Raw genomic sequence first — 16,311 nt, 5'->3', positions numbered from 1 at the left:
GTAAAAGCCAGGAGGTTGTGACTAAGTTCTAAAGTGTAGAAATCTATCTTTTTTAGTAGAAGAGGAATAAATGAGTATCATCAGATCAGGAAAATAGTGAACTAAAGTAGTCTCTGGACCAGTCAACTCTGAATATTATTACTTCCTGTCTTGTAGCTGAGGTGTTAAGTTGGTTTAGTGATCCTGTAATACAGTAGGATTTAGGGCAGGGGGGGATGATATTGGGGGTGGTTAGAGAGCTGGCTTGTAAGTCTTGTTGACTGGGGAATGAGTTGTGACCCTTGTAAATAGTAGTAACAGGATGCGAGTGGGTCTGACAAACTGTATAGACAGTGTGAATTTTAAGAGAGCCTCTTTATCTAGAATTGGCAATATCTAAGAAAACTTTCCTTGTCATCTTGTTCCCAAATAAGGGGAGCTGTGGGAGGATTAACACTTTTGAGAGGTCTTTGAGCAATATAATGCCATCCAGGGTAAGTTAGATTTTGATTAAATATAGAGCAATCATTTTGTACAGTGATGGAAGGTGTAGAGGTTTTTCATGATCTACAGGATTTCTAACACTGGATTGAAAATTGTTAGAACCTGGATTGTAGAGTTTAAGTTAATCTGTTGGTTTTTATGTAATATATTGTTCTTTTTTCTTATTATATAGCATTTTTTAACTTTAATTTTAAAATAATTTTAGACTTACAGAGAAGTGTGGAAAAATATTGCAAAGAATTCCTATGTACCATTTATCCAGTTTCCTCAAACGTTGACATTTTATTATATTTGCTCTGTGATAATCTCTTTATATGTATGTACACATACAAACATATAACTATGTTTTTTTCTGAAACATTAGAAAGTAAATAGCGGACATGCTGTCCTTTTACATCTAAATATCTCATCTCAGTGTGTGTTTTCTAAAAACAAAGTCATTCTCTTGTAAACTACGGTGCAAATTACTGAAATCAGTTATAGTGGTATAATAATATAACCTGTAAACAAAGTTCACCAGTTTCCCAAAGATCTTTTAGAGTGAAAGAAGATACATTTTTTTACAATATCAGGATTTAGTTCTCGATTAAATATTGTGCGTATTGTGTCTGTTAGTCTTTTTTTTTTTTTTTTAAGATTTTATTTATTTATTTGACAGAGAGAGATCACAAGTAGGCAGAGAGGCAGGCAGAGAAAGGAGGGGGAAGCCGGCTCCTGCTGAGCAGAGAGCCCGATGTGGGACTCATGGGGCTCAATCCCAGGACGCTAAGACCATGACCTGAGCCGAAGGCAGAGGCTTACTTAACCCACTGAGCCACCCAGGTGCCCCTCTGTTAGTCTTTTTTAATCTTTTTAGTCTTTCATGACAATGATTTGGAAAGATTTGCATTGGCTGTTTTATGATATACCCTACAAATGTCCATTTTTTTTTTTTTCTAATTTTCACCCATTGGCTTTAGAGTTCCTTGGTTATTATTGCCTGAAAAATAGTTATAACTATGATGGTTGTCAAATGGTGATTTCCTAATTCTGTCATTTCTTTTACCTTTATTTAGAATTCTATAAGGAGACATTTTACTTTTGTCCTATTTATTTATTTATTTATTTATTTATATCAGTGTGAATGGGATTCTTATTTTATTCTACTAGTTATAATCCGATGCTATTATCATTTATTATGAGGCTCAGCTCATCTCAGGTTTGACCAGAGGGTGCCTCTTGCATTGCCATCTATGTCCTTTGATATGTCCCCATCATGTTTGTACTTTCCTACCATATAGCATCTAGATAACATGAAGTATCTGATTTCTTAAGAGTTGGGTTGGGTTGAAGAAGTACTGTTCACACTTACACATAGGGCTGTATTGGAAGCACACTGACCAACACAACAGTTACTGCCACAGTAGCTTAATACTGCTGTACTGGGTGCTTAATGAGGATTTTCTCATGGAGTTGTTTGTGGAAAGTTGGGAGTCCTTTATCAGCTGGGTCATTGAATAAAGCAGTTGGAACATTGGTGGCAAGTTGCTGACAGTGTTAGTGTGCCATCCTTACAATTGCAGTACTAAGGGCTAGATAGTATTACTGTGAAAAAAGAATGCCTTTGTAGATTATGTAGGTGAATATGTAATGTGATTAGCAAAGGCAAAAGGACACCATGAAGAAAAATCTGTTAATAGATGGAGAAGAGACAAAGAAAAAGCCCTTATGAGCCATTTTGACCTTTAAAATGGGTTTCATTAGAAAATCATCACACTAAAACGGATACATGTTGGTATTTAGTACAGTTAACTAATTGATAGAAAATAGCAAACATGATCATATCAGGGTTTAGTGCCCGACTTTCTTTTCTTGTAAAGATAATGGTTATAAACGGTTATTGAATGGATGTAGAGTCTGTGGTAATTTTTTTCTTTCAGTATCATTAAGAAATTTTACAGTGTCAGTTTTCTTATCTGGAGAAACTTACTCCATTAGGCATAGATGGAAATCTTTAATGTATCACACTGTCTTACATTAAGAACAGAAAAGAATGCTTCTTACTTTCATCTCAGTTCTAGAGAACTTAGAAAAAGTGGAAAAGTAAATAACAAAGAAACAAAAAATACAATTTGCAAGCATTCATGCTGCCCATTTTTTAAGATGTCATTTTGTAACTTTTTCTTAATTTAAAAATAGAATAATTTGATTTAGCACACACGATTTTGTTACTTTTTAAATACAATATCATGACCATTTCCTTATGTCATTAAGTATCTTGTTAGAAACACTATCTTAAATGGCCATATAGTGTTCCATTATATTGATACTATGTGTTTATATTCTTTTGGATGACTAGATTGTTTATAGTTTTCCATTATCATAGAACTGTGGTTGACCAGCTTTATAAAGAATCCCATTTTAACTTTCTGATTAATTAGTGTGTAGTCTCAAAATAAATGTGTTTTTGTAATGACCTTTTTAATTTTTATAAAAAGTGATGTCTACTGATTTTTAAAAATACAGGCAGTTTAAGTACAAAGAAAGAAGCAATCTAGGCATCCATACCTTACCAATCAGAAATAACTTAGGTAAGCATTTGGTGAGGATGATTTCATTTGTGGTTATAGAATGTTATAAAAAGAGGATAATGCTATTTATGCTGTTTTAAAAAATGAAAACATGAAATATGATTTTGTTTGAATTTAATACCAAGGAAAAATATCCTAAAGAACTGTTGAATTCTAGATTAAGGTTTCTTTAACACAGAGCCATTAGGTTATGTAAGAATTCACTAAAATTAAGAAAAATACAATAACCAGTAAGAACTTAGGGTAATTTAAAAAGCAGTCTATTTTAATTTTAGATATTAGAGAGTAAATCCCTGCTGTGATAGATGAGGTGAGTGATACTAATACTTTCTCTCATCTCTTTTCCCTGTTTCCTGATTTTTATGTTGCATACATTTTTACTTTTTCAGGGTGTATGTTTCCTTTCTCTTTGCCAGCTGCTGTTTAGTCGTTAGCTCTATATTTAGCATTAGTTCTGTAAGAGGATTCAGTGCTAGCCGCCGTAGCTGCTGTATATTTTCTTTTTCTTTGATTCATTTTCTGATTGCCTGGTTTTCATTACGAAGTAATTTTTTTTTCAAGGAGTCATGGGAGTTTTAAATACTTTAAACATGGAAGACAACTTGGCTAGCTCAACTTTTTAAAAAAAATGTAAACATTAACACGGAGGACATTGGAAGTTGGAGGGAAGGGAGATGGGGGAAATCAGAGGGGGAGAGGAACCATGAGAGACTGTGGACTCTGAGAAACAAACGGAGGATTTTGGAGGGGAGAGGGGTGGGGGGTTGGGTGAGCATGGTGAGTATTAAGGAGGGCGCATATTGCAGGGAGCAGTGGGTGTGGTGCATAAACAATGAATCTTGGAACACTGAAAAAAAAATAAAAAAATAAATTGCTTGGGGTGTCTGGGTGGCTCAGTGGGTTAAAGCCTCTGCCTTCGGCTCAGGTCATGATCCCAGGGTCCTGGGATCGAGCCCCGCGTCGGGCTCTCTGCTCCGCAGGGAGCCTGCTTCCTCCCCTCTCTCTCTCTGCCTGCCTCTCTGCCTACTTGTGATCTCTCTCTCTGTCAAATAAATAAAAAAAATCTTTAAAAAAAAATAAATTGCTTAATGGAAAAAAAATAAAATTATGGAACATTTCAAATATAAAGAAAAGTACAGAAAGTAATATAAAGGTAGTTTTATATCCACTGTGGAGATAATGGCAAATGGGGATAATAGGATTTTGGCATATGTGTTTCAGGTTTTGAACATTTTTTGCTTGCTTTTTAAAAAAAAATTTTAAAGATTTTATTTATTTGACAGATCACAAGTAGGCTGAAGGCAGAGGCTTAACCCACTGAGCCATCCAGGTGGCCCTTGCTTTTTTTTTTTTTTTTTTTTTTTTTTTTAGAGGAAGATAATTTTAAAGCCTTACATTCATGCCTCTCCCTTCTTCCTCGAACACTATCTTGAAATTGATCTATATGATTTTTGTGATATTTATACTGCATAAAATAGACACTTTAGTTTTAGATTATATGAAAATGTACTTGTTACATTTTGAAAATTGAAATACATATTGAATATACATTGTGTTTGTATTTGCTGTTTATACTTCCCCAGCTTGCTTTATTCATCTAGCAGATTCATTTAGATCTGATCTACCAATTTGAAAATCGTGGAGTAATGCTCATTTTCTACTGGCAGACTCAGTATCTTGCTATTACAAATAGTACTTCTGTGAGCATTCTTGTACATGTATCTTAATGTCCAAGTGTGGGAGTTTTCCAGTGTTGATATCTGGAAGTAGAATCATTGCATCCTACACTCCTTCAGCCTTACCAGGAATTGCCACATTGCTCTTCAGGGCAGTTGAGTGAATTCATACTCTTATTAGTTTGAGTCCCAACTCCATCCTTTTTAACAGACTGTTTCTGCTCTTTTCATTATTAGGAATATTTTCTTTTATAATTTAATAATTTATATTCCTTATGGTAATACTGTTTTATTTCTTTTCTCCAGTAACATTTGTTTTCCTAGAGTATTCATTTCTACTAGCCTTTATCAAAACATCACCCCCTTTATGACCTATTTTTGGTTCTCTACCTGTATTCTTTTGTAGTAAATTATTTTTTGGTGAATAAAAATCCTGTGTATGACTGTTTGTTACTGTTCTGTGCTCTAAGTCACTGGGGACTTAGGGACCCTTGGCAACCTATCAACGTATGTAGAGTCTCAGGTAGTTTATCTCTAATTCAGTGACCTCAGTGATCTTAGCTTTGCTAACTCATTGATTTTTATTGTGGGAGAGGATAGCTGCTTGTGATTTTTTGAATTTGTTGTTGGCTATCTTGTCTAGCTGTGGTAAGAAGGGTTGTTGTTGGCTATCTTGTCTAGCTGTGGTAAGAAGGGCCGTCTCTAGTGCAGTTGTTCTAAAGACCTGGATGATGTGGGATTGGAATTTATTTTCTTGTTTAGGATGTACAATTCAGGGTTTTTGTTTTGTTTTAAATATGGTTTGAGGGGCGCCTTGGTGGCTCAGTCGGTTAAACCTCTGCCTTAGGCTCAGGTCGTGATCTCAGGGTCCTGGGACCAAGCCCCCATTGGGCTCTCTGCTCAGCAGGGAGCCTGCTTCCCTCCCCCCCCCCACCCCGCCTGCCTCTCTGCCTACTTGTGATCTCTGTCTGTCAAATAAATAAATAAAATCTTTAAAAAAAAATAAACATGGTTTGTTTGATATGGTAAGCTTTTAGGCCCAGCACTTGCTTATTAAGTTACGGTGAGTGCCCATAAAGTTGAATGATTAAATAAATATTTCAGGTTTCTACTATGTGTAAAGCACTGAGGAAATTGTAATAATAAATGAGGATGATTCTTGATCTTGAGTTGTTCTGTGCATCCATTAGTTGACTAGGCTCCCTTCCCCATTTTGGTAAAAGAAAAACTGGGAGGCTTAGAAAACAGTGAAGTTTACTGGAAGCTCTAAACTCGGCTACCTGTTTTAGGAGATACCAGGATGAATAAAGCATCCTTCCTAGATTTCAGACGGTTATGATCTGATTGGAAAGGTAGAAACATCCCCAAATCTAATTAGAGGTTGCCAAGGGCCCCTAAGTCCCCAGGGCATCATGAAGCACATACAAACTTGCAAGAGATCGTTTCCTGGAAGGAGATGTTGCAATTAGAATTTACTAGTTCTTGTTTTTCATTTTTGTGCCTAAATAGTTTTGCTTTTAAAAGCTCTTGATGTTCAGACTCTGATTGCTGAAAGGGTCTTATTTCATGTCTAATGATGTATATCTTGATGTTTTTACTCTTTTAATGTCTGAGATCTCAGTTTGCTATTATGAAGCATACTCTTTAGCCAGTTTTGCTTTTTAAACTTTATCAAATACCACATTTGCTGACTTATATTGGTGCATGCAAATCAGAAAATCTATCAGTGCCTTCTTGTTTAATTTGATTAAGGAAACAAAACATTTCATTACAAGTTAACATTATATTATCAGTGGCAATATATTGTCATTGTATTACTAATGCCTATGTGAGAATACTAGTATGTTAGCTTGTAAAAATCAGGCCGCTGGAATATTTTGAAAACCAAGGATTTGAATAGTTTTATCAAGTCAAACATTAATTTTTTTTTTCTGCTTTTGAAACATGCATAGGAACACCTTTTTCATTGGGGTTTCTAAATTATGAGCCCTAAGACACTTAAGGAAATCTTAAACACTGGAATTGCTCCGCATCTTTGTTTCTAAGAAAGAATAATTTAGTGGAAGTTGGGTTTGTCTTAGAAATTACTATCTGTGTTACTTTAGACAAATAATAAAAAGTGCAGTGGTGTTTCCTCAACCACGTTAAGGAAGGTGAGGGTCTCATCTCTCTCCCAGTTGCATCTGTTTTTTTCTAGTCATCAGTCCTCCCCTCCTACCCCCCATTTATGACACCTTGGGTATCCTTTAAGTGAATCATCTTAGGTTATCTTATTGCCCACCCTTGACCCAGGCACCCTGCCCAGAAGGAACTCCTTGCTGGTTGGGAAGCACTTGCTGTGCCAAAGGAGAGAATTGTCCTGATTGATGTAGTCAGTCAGGGTCTGGTCCTTGAGTGGGATGGGCTCAGTCTTACCTAAATTACTGTGAATCTGTAATGAAAGAAGGATGGAAGGGATTTTAGAAAGACCATCACATGTCTACCACAGATACCCTAGATGCTTAAGACCATAGTATAATCACTAACAGATCTCAAAAAGTTACTTGCTTTGATCAAGTCAAGATAGACTAGAGACAGAAATCTAAGTTAGTGGCCAGACAAAAAAGCAACCTTTATAAAGCAAACCTAAAATATTGTTACATGTAACATATTTTGATATAAAACTGCAAATATGAGCTTGAACATCTTCCTCTGATGAACTGTATAGACATTTACGGCATATATTATGGTCTTTTCATACTAAATTGATGTGAGCTAGATTGTTAGATAGGAGACTTTGAGAAGGTCTGTGAAGGCTGACAAGCAGTTACCTGAAGACAGACATCTTTAGATGAAAGGAAGTAATGAGAAGGCATCAGTCCAGCATGCTTAAATATTTTTCTCTCCTTCTCTCCCCCTCCCCCTCCTTTTTTTGAGGACTGTGAGGTCAGGCAAGTTGTTAACAGCCTGAGTTAAGATCATAATGACCTTTTGGTAAGGAGATAACCTTGTAGGACATATTTGTAATAAATCGATATTAGGTAAGATCCGTGCAAGCTGAATAGACTTTGAGAAAAAAAATTTACTGTTTATAACAATTTAAGAATTAGGGCACACATTTGTTGTTAATTAAAGAGATATGAATGCAACGAATGAGGGTGCCCTATAGGACCCTTCAAATTGGGGTGTCTGGGTGGCTCAGTTGTTAAGTGTCCACCTTGCTCAGGTGAGTCCTGCGTCAGGTCAGGCTCTCTGCTCAGCCGGGGAGCCTGCTTCTCCCTCACCTTCTGCCTACCACTCTGCCTGCTTGTGCTCTCTCTGTGTCAAATAAATAAATAAAATCTTAAAAACCAAACCAAACCAAACCAAACCCTTCATATTTAAAGAGGGAATCTTAGGGTCTAGTATATTTACATCGCTTACTTGAGCTTATGAAAAGAAATTTAACCAGAGGGTGGCTGCTTTTGAAAATAGAACTTCATAAAATCTTTACCCCATCTGTTTAGCTTCTTTGTTCTTTGCTGGTCTTAGGGGTGTAAATATGCTCCAACTTTTTGTCCTTTAGTTTACTTAGTAACTAGCTCTTAAAGACTTCAAAGTACGTAGGTTAGCAAGGTTATTCTCTCTCAAGGCTTCCAATTTTACAGTTTGACTGGTGACCTATCTTTAAAAGAATTAAAATTCTTTTTAATTTTAATTAATTTTTTATTTTTAACCAAGGCTGACTTCAGATACTTTGGAGTTTTTATTTTGATAATTCTCTGCAAGGCAGATATAACCTTCATTGTGTAAAACTCTTACTGCAGCTGGGAAAACAGATTGTAAATGAATGAATTACATAAATAGTTTTCGTGATAGGTACTCTGAAGAATAGGGTGCTTTAAGATTACATCAGAGTCCTATTCTACTTTTGGGAGATGGGAAAGGCTTTTGTGAGAACTTAATTTTAATCTGAGATCTGAATGATAATGTATGAGTTAGCTAGGCATTTAATGTGTGGTATGGGAGGGAAAGAATTGAACATATATAGCCCAGAGTTTTTTTTTTTTTTTTTTTTGTATGTGATTATGTTTAATGTTTCAAGAAATGAATTAATACTAATAAGTGGATGTATAGGTCTGAAGCTCAGAGAAACAGTCTAGTCTGGCAGTTTACATTTTGCCTTCTATTCTTTAATCATTCTGTTGTCCCATTAATTATCCCTCTCCTGGTTTTTTCCTTAAAAAGAAAAACAGAAAAAGATTCTTTATTACATTTTTCAAGTGTCTGGTTTTTTTTTGCTACAATTCCAGATTGTTATTTTTAATAGAAAATTGCATATACATAAACCTAGGGGAACTATTATAATATAATGTAATATTTTATGTTGGAGAAAGCTTTTTATCATAGAATACAGTGCTTACCTTTATTACCTCATTGCTTCTGAGATAAACCAAGACAGAAACTAGAGGTTTCTTTTTTTTTTTTTTTTGCATTTTGGGTTTATTAAAAGTTAAAAATTTCAAATTAACTTATGCTTAGTGTAAAAAATTCAAATAGTAGAGAACGATGAAGTCACCTGCAGCTCTTTGCTGTTTCTTGCTTATCTTTCCAGAAATTTGATTGCACATATGTGTTTTACACAAATAACATCTCTTATTATTTTAAACATTGTTACACTGTAGGTACTCTTATGCATGCTTTTTTTTTTTAGTTGACACATTGTGAGCAGACGATAGCAGTTTTAAAATGAAACAACCCCTCCTCCCCCAAAATGAAACAAACCTTACTTACTTAAAAGCTTAGTTGTGCCTTGATAAAATATCTGATGAGGCTTGGTTTTAAACAGTTTTTTTTTTTTTTTTGCAGACTTGTTCAGGTGGTGGAGCATCTGGAGCTCATGGTACTTTTTGTGGAACACCATGAATTAATGATATTCTTTCATACTAAGAAGAAAGGTTTTACTTGCAGAAGTATGTTTATAGTATGAAATATAAAGCCAGACCAGAATTCTGTACTTTCAAGAGAAGAAACTGAAAACTGGGCATGATTGCCAACTCACAGTTTTTTTTTTTTTCCTTAAATTAATACTCATTTGTTGCTTATACATTCTTCCCTAATTGTTTATGTTTTTGCTTTATCATAAGCTAGCTCTCATTAGTGGAAAAATGTCCAGAGACGGCAAAGTTTTAGTGTAAAAATCGCTAAAATTAAGACAATTCTGTTAATGTACTTAATAGTGTGTTTATGTACATTAGGAAGACTACTGTAATTTAGTTTTATTGGTAGACAATCTAGCTTCATTTGCCAAGCAGCAGTGCTTTGTGGGAACCTGTCTTCTGAGCATATTGGTTTCGATCACTTGGCTCTCTGCAGGGATTTCTTAGCTCCTGCTATTACCTTATCCCTAGCAGCACAGTTAAGATAGCTCACTTCATTCTTGGGTGATTAAAATAGGTAGCTTGACTCTACCAGTTGATTTTATTGCAACTCTAATCTGTTTTTTCCTCTAATTCAGGTGTTAAATAAGGCAACATAGAATGATAGAGAACTACCACAGGTTTTTGCTAGAGCCTTATCATCTTAGAGTTCAAAGGAGCCTTTGTGATCTATTAATACCATACAAAGGCCCCAAATCCCATTATATGTAGGTTGGCCATTCAATTTTCTTGAGAATGGAAGGGGTGGAGAAAATACTAAATTGAATGGAGCCCTGAAGTAATAGGTGTCAAGTAGGACTGTCCTGAGAAAAACAGCTCTGTGGTCATCCTAGGTATACAGCAGCCTTGAAGGAGTCATCCAAAATCTGCCTGAAATTATTTGTTGCCCTACAGAAAAGTTAGTGTTCTAATAATTTAAAAGATCTAATGGAGGAAAAAAAGATCTAATTAAAATTTTAAAGATCTTTTATTTAGTTAACATTTAACTTCTTGCAGCTACGAACTTTTCTTCCCAGTTTTTGTCTTTTGGTACTAAATATAGTCAGAATATGGCAGTATACAAAATAACTCTTCACATACTTTTTTTTTTTTAAGATTTTATTTATTTATTTATTTATTTATTTATTTGACAGACAGAGATCACAAGTAGGCAGAGAGGCAGGCAGAGAGGCAGGCAAAGAGAGAAGAGGAAGCAGGCACCCTGCTGAGCAGAGAGCCCGATGCAGACTCGATCCCAGGACCCTGGGATCATGACCTGAGCCGAAGGCAGAGGCTTTAACCCACTGAGCCACCCAGGCCCCCCCCCCCCCGCTTTTTTTAAACAACCTACATTTTTTTTTCCAAACACCGCTTGCCGAACAGCACTTTATAGTACCTCCATACATTGTCATTTTGATGTATTTAGAAAACATTTAGTGAGGTCTCTAGCTTCTCAAAAGCAAAGGTTACAGTTATTAATCTTTTATCATTTTAAGATAGACTGAAGTGCCACAGTAAAGGAGAGCTGCCAATTAAAGGAAACCAAACTGTAGTTTACACATGGGAAGGCTGGATTTCCAGCCAGATTTAATCATATTTCTTATGGTTGTCTTACCATTAAAAGTGATTGATATACATCAAGTCAGGACTAACTACAGACACATTTAAGACAGCCAGCCCTCTTGTCATCCTTTTATCCTTCATGCTAAAAAATGGTGGCTCTATATGCAACTTTTCATCACCCTGGTCACTGTATTAAAGATATATTTTAGTATTCATATGCTCTTGCCCATGTATTTTCCAGAAGGCTCAAAAATAGAACAAGCTAGGAAGATAACTTTTTAGGTGATGTGTGGACAGGATACAGAGCCTGGTTCATTATTGTATATATGTAGTTCCCACCCCACTTATCTCTGTCCCCCCCCCCCCGTTTTGGCTATTTATGACAATCCTGAAAGAATGTAAAATAGAAGCATTGGATAGCATGAATAAGGAAAAATTTCCAAGATGGCATTAATTTGGTGAACATGTAGTTTTGTTATGCCCCAATAATGGGTCCGTGATTAAAGGAGCGAGACTGATACAAAGCGAAGGTCAAGCAAAGCTTTATTTTGCACCAAGCATCAAGAATCTAACCGAATGTTCGGGGACACACCTCTTAAAAGAGAGGGCGACCCTTCTCTGCTTCACAGTCTAGCTTTTAAGGGCAAAGGCCATATGGTTGGGCCTGGCCACTCACAGGTGGCCAATGAGATTGTAACACACACAGGAAACTCCACAGTGATGCTAGGAACCAATTGAGTTACAATTTACCCTCATAGACATTTGAACCAGCCTATTATACTTTGATTGGGATCGGCACCCAAAAGGCTCCCAAAGGGCAGGGCCCATACTCCTTGGTAACCAGGGAGACAGTATGCAGCCCCCCACTGATCGGATGTCTCCACCTGGCTGACCCACCTTTGTATCTGGGCTTTGTTACTTTGTTTCCAAGTAAATCCCCTGGGGGAAGGGGAGCAGGGACAGTTTCTAAATAGGTCCTTACAGCTTGATTTTAACTTTTGAATGAATTTAGTTAAAAGGCAACCAGAGTATGTTAATTTATAGAGACACCAAAGATATCAAAGTTAAAAAGTTGAATTTTGGACGTTCTCTGTTATAGAGGTAGAGATTATTGACTGAGTTATTGGGTTTTACTGTTGATACATGGCAAATGTTCACTGTATAATTTTATAAAAATGAAACTGTGAAATGTGAGATAGGGCAGTTGAAATAATTTAGGGTGTGTTTTACAAGTTCCAAAGCTTTACTTCTGAGATCATATGTAAAAGTATCTGTAGTTACTCTTTTTTGTTGGTTTGTTTTTAAAGATTTTGTTTATTTATCTGAGAGAGAGCATGAGCGGGAGAGCAGAGGGAGAGGGAGAAGCAGACTCCCTGGTGAGCAGGGAGACCATAGCGGGGCTTGATCCCAGAACCCAGGATCACAACCTGAGCTGAAGGTAGATGCTTAACTGACTGAGCCACCCAGGTGCGCCTCTGTAATTACTGTTTTTATTGCAGTTATTTGAATACATTTTAACAAAATACTTATTTTAGAAATTTGCTCACGAGCACAGGGAGAGGCCGAGGCGGGGGAAGAGAGAGAACAAGCAGATTCTCCCCACCGAGCCCAGTGGTGAGGAGGGAGGGCTCCATTCCGGGACCCTGAGATCATGACTTGAGCTGAAATCAGGAGTCAGCCACATAACTAACTGAACCAGGCGCCCCTGAAAACATTTTGAAAGGTTTTAAAAATGAGTTGGTCATTCTGGGGAGCACATTCATGTATTTGTTATGGTGGGGAGTATTTCCTATGAGGAACCAGAGGAGAGCAATTTTGTTATACAGGATCTTTTTCCTTAGTACAGTTCATCCACATTTGCAGCATTAAGGGTAGAGATGGAACAGTGGTTTCCTTTTTTTGACACCATCACCATTAGTTGTTTAGTTGATAATGCTAAGTATATATCTATACTTTACTTTTATTTGCCTTAACTTGCTCATCTAACATTCTGCTCTTTTTGATCAGAGATGACTGAGTTAGGAATTCTCCTGGGTACTTTGTTCCAGGAAACATGGAAGATGCTCGGTGACACTGAGACAGCGTACAGGTAGTCAGGAGAATGCTCATGTAGGGCCAACGTAGAAAACTGTGGCAAGTAAATACAAACCTAGAAAATTCGCTTTATGATTGTTTGACCTTACAACTCAGTTTCTGTGACGGAATTTTATTACCTAAACCTTGGTGCTATGGAAAAAAACCTGTCTTATTAACTTGAGAAATGATTTTAGATATGTTTAGGGCAGTTCTGGTAAAATAAAATTTATGAACTCACAGAAGTATTGTGCTAGTGTGATCACTCACTAAGACATGCAAACAGCAGTGAAGTAAATTTTACTTTGTATTTAGAGTGACTATTTATTGGACTGATAGCACCAAATTATAAAGCATATTAAATTAAAGGGGAAGAAGGAGGAAACTAGTATTTCCTGTGTGCTAGGTGTTAGTGCTATATGCTTTTCAAATATTATTTTATAAGTCTGTGAGGATTTTGGCTGCATTTAGAACTTAGACTTGAAGACACTTAGGCACAGAGAAGAGGTTTATCAAAGCTCCTAAAAGGCAGAGCAAGAATTTGCATGCTCTTCTTTCCCCCCCCGCCCCCCCACCACATCACAAAACTCAGATTTGTGTGTGTACAGATTTGGTCTGTGACAAAATTTATTTGGGGGATTATTTTTAACATGGAATTTCTTAAAGGACAAGAATAAAATATGAAAATCAAATAATGTTGAAGGCCTATAGTATTTCTCCAAACCAAGATTCTGGTGGATTTATAAAAATCTTTTAAAAAATTTAATAGTAACTCTTTCCAAGTATATCTAAGGATCAATTATAGTACCTTTTTGATGAGCCACTTTTTAAAGTACTGATGCTTTTGTTTGACCTACAGTTAGGTTGCCTACATGTAGTTATTATCACCGCCTAACAAACGAGCATTTAAAAGATTACTTATAAAGTAAGAAGTCTTTTTTTTTTTTTTTTTTAAAGATTTTATTTATTTGACAGACAGAGATCACAAGTAGGCAGAGAGGCAGGCAGAGAAGGGGGGAGGAGCAGGCTCACCGCTGAGCAGAGAGCCCGAGCAGAGAGCCCGATGCGGGGCTCGATGCGGGGCTCGATGCGGGGCTCGATGCGGGGCTCGATCCCGGGACCCGATCCCGGGACCCTGGGATCATGACCTGAGCCGAAGGCAGAGGCTTTAACCCACCGAGCCACCCAGGTGCCCCTAAAGTAAGAAGTCTATAGTCCTACCACTTAGGTTTGATTCTTGGCCCTACCCTTCCTAGCTGTTTTGATGTCTGGCAAGTTACTGTAGGTGTCTGCACTTCCGTAGGTTGTTTCCACTGCCACCCCCATTTTAATCTGTCAAATGGGGATGACGTCCTCTGTTTCATAGATTTGTTGTGAGGAGTAAATGAGTTAAATGATTGCAGATCCAGCATATTATCTTGCACTTCCTGAGCTTTTGATAAATTTGTTGTGTTGAAGGACATCTTCCAGGATTTTGTATATACACTGATTCATCTTGCTTTCTAAGTAACTCTTGGTACTTGAGAAGACCTCCTTTAGAGTATTTTACATTTTTGGAATGTTTATTATTATTTCATTTTATTAATTCAGGTTACATTTTCAATTATTCTAGATACTAGTGTAATAGAAATGGTATGGTGGTTTAATTTCTAGATGCTTTTCTTTTTTTTTCAAGATTTTATTATTTTATTTGACAGATCACAAGTAGGCGGAGAGGCAGGCAGAGGGGGTGGGGGGAAGCAGGCTCCCTGCTGAGCAGAGAGCCCAATTCAGGGCTTTATCCCAGATCCCTGGGATCATGACCTGAACCAAAGGCAGAGGCTTTAATCCACTGAGCCACCCAGACGCCCCAATGCTTTACTTTTCTTTGTAGTACACAGTGATTAATATATTGTAGTCAATATTTACTGTAAGATTGAATGAATTTGAATGTTTTTAGTCATGATTTTTTTCTTTATAAATTCTTAATTTGAACTTCCTTTTCAATTGTAAAGAAACTACCAGAATCTAAATTTCTTAATGACTGCTTTAGTCTCCTAAAAGTTTTGTTCTTTTTAAATGTTATTTCACTTTGCTTTTAGCTAAAAGGTGATCCTTTGCCTGAAATAATCTTTAAAATTTTCCTTAAAATTTTTAAAAATAATAATCCGAATGACATTAATGTTTCTTTTTCTTTGTTCTCTTAGCTTCACAATGAAGAGGATAATTCAGAGTCATCTGCTGTAGAGCAACCATCAACTTCAAATGCAGCGCGGCAGAGTGTTCAGACGGCTCCTTCAGCATCAGTACTTGAAACGGACTCTTCTCCTCCACCTTACAGTAGTATTACTGTGGAAGTACCTACAACTTCAGGTATTATTTTTAGTATGAGACAGCTAGTAATATTTTTAGTAACTCAGTTTTTTTTTAAACCAGTACAGTTTTATTTAATTATAGTGTCTCTTAAGATCTTCTAGGGTTAAGGATTTTTTTTTTTTTTTTTTTTTTTACATAAAACGTTTTCCAGAGGATAGTTTGTAAAATATTAACTTAGATATTACTTGTCTCATATTGTTGTTTTCAAAAAAAATTAGAAGTGTAAACTTCCTTATGCTTACTAGAATCTGTTTCCAATGGAGTGGCATATTCCTTTTGGAAGAAATAAATGTGTATATATATAAATTTATGTGTATAGATGCACATTATCTATAGATATATAGATAAATGCATAAGTGTATGTGTGTATATATATACGTATGTATTTGTGTTTGTGTATACCTCCCTACATAGTTACAAAATAAGGTGTGAGCGGACATGTGGTATGTGTGAACGGAGGTGAAGGGTGTACATACGATGACAAATGGTAATAATTCCTGGACACAAGGCAGTGTTTCCTGCTTCCTCCTATTCATTTTATCCTTTCTGGTCATTCTAAAGAATTAACCCTTATTTATTTCTCTGGCCACAATTTATATTTTCCCAATAATGCTAAGTTAATCATCATACAATTTATTTTTTATTTTTTACTTATATTCCTGTTACATTAGTTTCAGGCATACAATATAGTGATTTAGAAGTTCTATATTTTAC

General features: G+C 36.2%; 1 protein-coding gene across 1 annotated transcript in view; it reads left to right on the top strand.

Annotated features, from left to right (window-relative positions):
• The window catches only part of NDFIP2 (Nedd4 family interacting protein 2), a 65,215-nt gene that overhangs the window by 18,006 nt on the left and 30,898 nt on the right, over positions 1 to 16,311 (top strand). The window contains 1 exon segment of the mRNA XM_032864172.1: positions 15,429 to 15,594. Within this exon segment, the coding sequence (XP_032720063.1) occupies positions 15,429 to 15,594 (166 nt within the window).

Source organism: Lontra canadensis, unplaced genomic scaffold (assembly GCF_010015895.1).
Source record: "Lontra canadensis isolate GAN:19392208 unplaced genomic scaffold, GSC_riverotter_1.0 scaffold26, whole genome shotgun sequence".
NCBI lineage: Eukaryota > Metazoa > Chordata > Mammalia > Carnivora > Mustelidae > Lontra > Lontra canadensis.
The sequence above is the reverse complement of the archived record's forward strand: the minus strand, read 5'-3'. Positions and strand labels throughout refer to the sequence as shown.